This window comes from Olea europaea, unplaced genomic scaffold (genome assembly GCF_002742605.1).
Source record: "Olea europaea var. sylvestris unplaced genomic scaffold, O_europaea_v1 scaffold2069, whole genome shotgun sequence".
NCBI lineage: Eukaryota > Viridiplantae > Streptophyta > Magnoliopsida > Lamiales > Oleaceae > Olea > Olea europaea.
Window position 1 is genome coordinate 92978 of NW_019238609.1, and position 3314 is coordinate 96291.

The 3314-nt window shown below is 34.9% G+C and overlaps 1 protein-coding gene across 1 annotated transcript; it reads right to left on the minus strand.

Annotated features, from left to right (window-relative positions):
• Positions 1-805: 805 nt before the first annotated feature.
• LOC111379954 (pectinesterase 1-like) lies at positions 806-2509 on the minus strand. Its single transcript, XM_023003392.1, has 4 exons — positions 1990-2509; positions 1680-1886; positions 1364-1602; positions 806-1270 (listed from the first exon to the last, which is right to left on the minus strand). The coding sequence occupies exons 1-4, from the start codon at positions 2488-2490 to the stop codon at positions 1114-1116; spliced, it is 1104 nt and encodes a 367-aa protein (XP_022859160.1). The 5' UTR covers positions 2491-2509; the 3' UTR covers positions 806-1113.
• Positions 2510-3314: the final 805 nt, after the last annotated feature.

The following is a 3314-nucleotide window of genomic DNA, read 5'->3' on the forward strand; positions in this document are numbered from 1 at the left end:
CCACGTACAGTTGGAATCCATACTCTCTTTAATGTTTTCTTATTAATTACTCAGATCATTAATTAATTAGGATATTAAGATGGGTAACAGTAAATTTCTTTCAGTTCAATAAAAATTAGTGTTCTGATTTGAGCAACAACAATAATGATAAAAAATAATATTTCTAACATTTCTTGCTTTTGCAATATAGTAAATACTGCCTCAAATTCTGCAGAAATCATCTTTCTCAAATCAAAATGACCACTCAGATTCTTGTTTACGATCTTTGCTATTGCTCGGCTCGCTCCTCGATGGGGCAAGTCGAGCGGGCTCACAAAGAACTCGTGGTTCGTTGTTGTCGTTATTATTATTAGTTGATAATTAAACTTCTACTATTAGAGTGTAATGAACACATAAATTTGCAAGAAAAGTATAAACATATAAAAAATTATAAAATATTAGTCATCCACTTTTATCATGGTTTAAAACTTAATAAAGATTAAAAATTAAAATACAATTACAATACTATATTTGCAGCGTACAATTGCAAATTTGAGAAAATATCGGAAGAAAACCTTCATCTTCTTAAATCCATCGATGGGTACAAACATGTGCTTTCTACTCAGGGTTACAATATTGTGTAGATATGTGATGCATCTCGATCTTAAAAATCTTAAGTTAAATAATCTGTCCACGTTATCTTGGATCAGGAGCTCCGCGTCTTTGATATTTTCAATTATTTAAAAATATTAATTTGCTATGCAAGATTAATGCATGGAATATAGTTTAATGAATCCAGATAAAAATTTTTAGCTAGATTATTGGCTTGAACAAATTGGCTGCTTCCTTGACATCTTCAAAAATTTTGAAATTGATCTTTATCACTTCCTAGAGTTCCCTTTTCTTAAGAACTCACATTTGGAATATAGTTTATACATCAACTGACAAAAATAACTCAGATAAATACGTTTGGAGAAAATAAATTTTGTATTACACAAGAACTCCAGGCTCTGAACGCATCAGAGGGAATAAAATCAGGAACTGAAAACAAAAATTATGTGTTTACCTAGCTCAAACAAAAATTATTCCTTAAATTGGGTGTACACATAAATTTACAAACTGAAGTAATAGATTTTAAACTTTGGTAGGAGGAAGTATCCACTTAGAACCCTCTATAAAGGCAAGGCTGATGAATGGTTTAGCATCTGCATCAGTTAGTTTCTTATTGTATTTACGTTTATCCATATTTGCTCCAGGGCCTTTGTTGTTATATTCTCCGAAGAATACCGTCCTGTGTAAAGACGAATTATTAATATTACTGATAAGAACTCTAAACCTGGTAATAAAAAATTTTATAGTTTAAAGAAAAGCAAGAATGACCGACTTTTCATGTCCAGGTGCAACGAGGGACCATCCTACTGGGTTAACTACATCACTCATTTCTGTGAAGGCATACACCACTTTAGCAGCAGGCTTCCAAGATCTGCCCAAATAGGCCACACCGCCCGAGCCGGTAATCTTGCTGTGCAGAATTGAATAGCCTGTGTCCTCCGAGTCGCTTACTCTTGCTTGTGCAGAAATCATTGCCACCGGATCCCCGGGAATCACATGTATCTCCGAGTTCTGTCATGCATATTTTTATTGAAGAGACAAGATTTTCAGGTAGGGAAAAAATGTTGGAGAGGCAAAATATAGATTACCAGATAGATGGATTTCCCGCTGCCAAATATGAAATCTACAGTGCCTTCAATGTAGCAATCTTTAAATAAATGTTTTCCTTTGTCATCACAAAGGGTATCTTGATATCCATGGAATTCGACATTATAGAAAGATGCCTTGTCTCCACTGATTCTCAAAGCGGCTGCCTGAGCTCCCTCCACTTTTCCGTCCGGTCTTGGCGCAGAATTCTAATTAATACACAAGCAAACCAAATTAAATTATGAGTACAAATTGAAGAAAACGAAAGCAAAACAAGAAATCATGTTGTTTGGATGTATAGAGTATACACACCACAATTTTCAAGTTAACGGCATTGAAGTAATCTGATTCCACAATCAAGGTGGCACATTCCACAGTGTTGTATTCTTTTGCTGTTCCACCAAACACAAGAACTGGCATGTTATCTGGATCTTCCCCATAGATGGTGATAAATGGTTGATTCATCCCAATCTTGACTTTCTCAGTATAATTTCCAGGTGCTAGCGATAAAATAACGCGTTTAGCATTTCCATCTGGAATGGTTTTTATGGCATCATTGATAGTCTTGAAATCGCCACTTCCATCGCTCTTCAATTTAATAACTTTAGGTTCGCTCTCCGCGGTGACTAGGGCCGGGTCCAAGGTAGCTTTCCGTGCAGTTAATGATTGAACAATGCCATCAAACCAATTGTTTATTTCAGCACTGTCTGGCGGAATAGGTACTGTATCATCAGAAAAAACAATGGGCATGCGTAGAATAATGCTCACTAGAACTGCTTCCAAGGCTATACAAGACACAATTTTTCCAACCATTTTGGATGTATTTTAATTTCTTATCGAATAAGATAGAGCTCGCAATATAAATTTATAGAAATCTATTTTACAAGGTAAACTGTAAACTAGAGATGGAGAGAAATTCTAGTAGAAAATATGGTTGTGTGAAGTTTTGTGGTTTGTTATAGCTAATGTCTAAGGTAAAAGCAGAAGTGCGATTATGGTGTTGCTTTAATGTAGGGTTTCAATATGGATTACATAAAAGAGAAAATTTAATCTCCTAGATTTCATGTTTCGACATAATAACCAAAAGCATGTCTTGTTGACGGTTCGTCAGTTGGATTGATTATATTCCTTTTTTTTTTCCTTTGTCTCACGCTATTCAGGGTAACCCTTTGTGATGAATTAAATTGATGGTCTCCGAAAAAAAAAATTAAAATAAAAATAAAAATGTGGGTACTCGTACAAAGGAATGCTCCATGCAGTCATATGTGGAATCTTAAAGGCAAAAACTTAGTTAACTATTTAGGAAATATCCATAATGTTCGAATTTAAGTGAAAGAATTTTGCAAAACTCTCTACTAAATTAGTTGCTGCTTAATTTTTTTTTTAAGTATAAAAAAAACACTTAAGGAAATTATTCTTGGAGATTTATGAATATCATCTTGTGAAATATGTTTTAAATCTCACGGCTTCAACCCCATGGGCCATAGAAAAGGGGGATTCTTCGGTTGCAGTATGGGTTTGTGGTGCGAACTGCCCATAGTACGTTGGGAAGTTCGTCTACCCACGCCTATTTTGATGCATTTAGGTTCTTTTTTAAGGTGTGCTTGATGGTTTTATTGACAACCTCTACTTGGCCG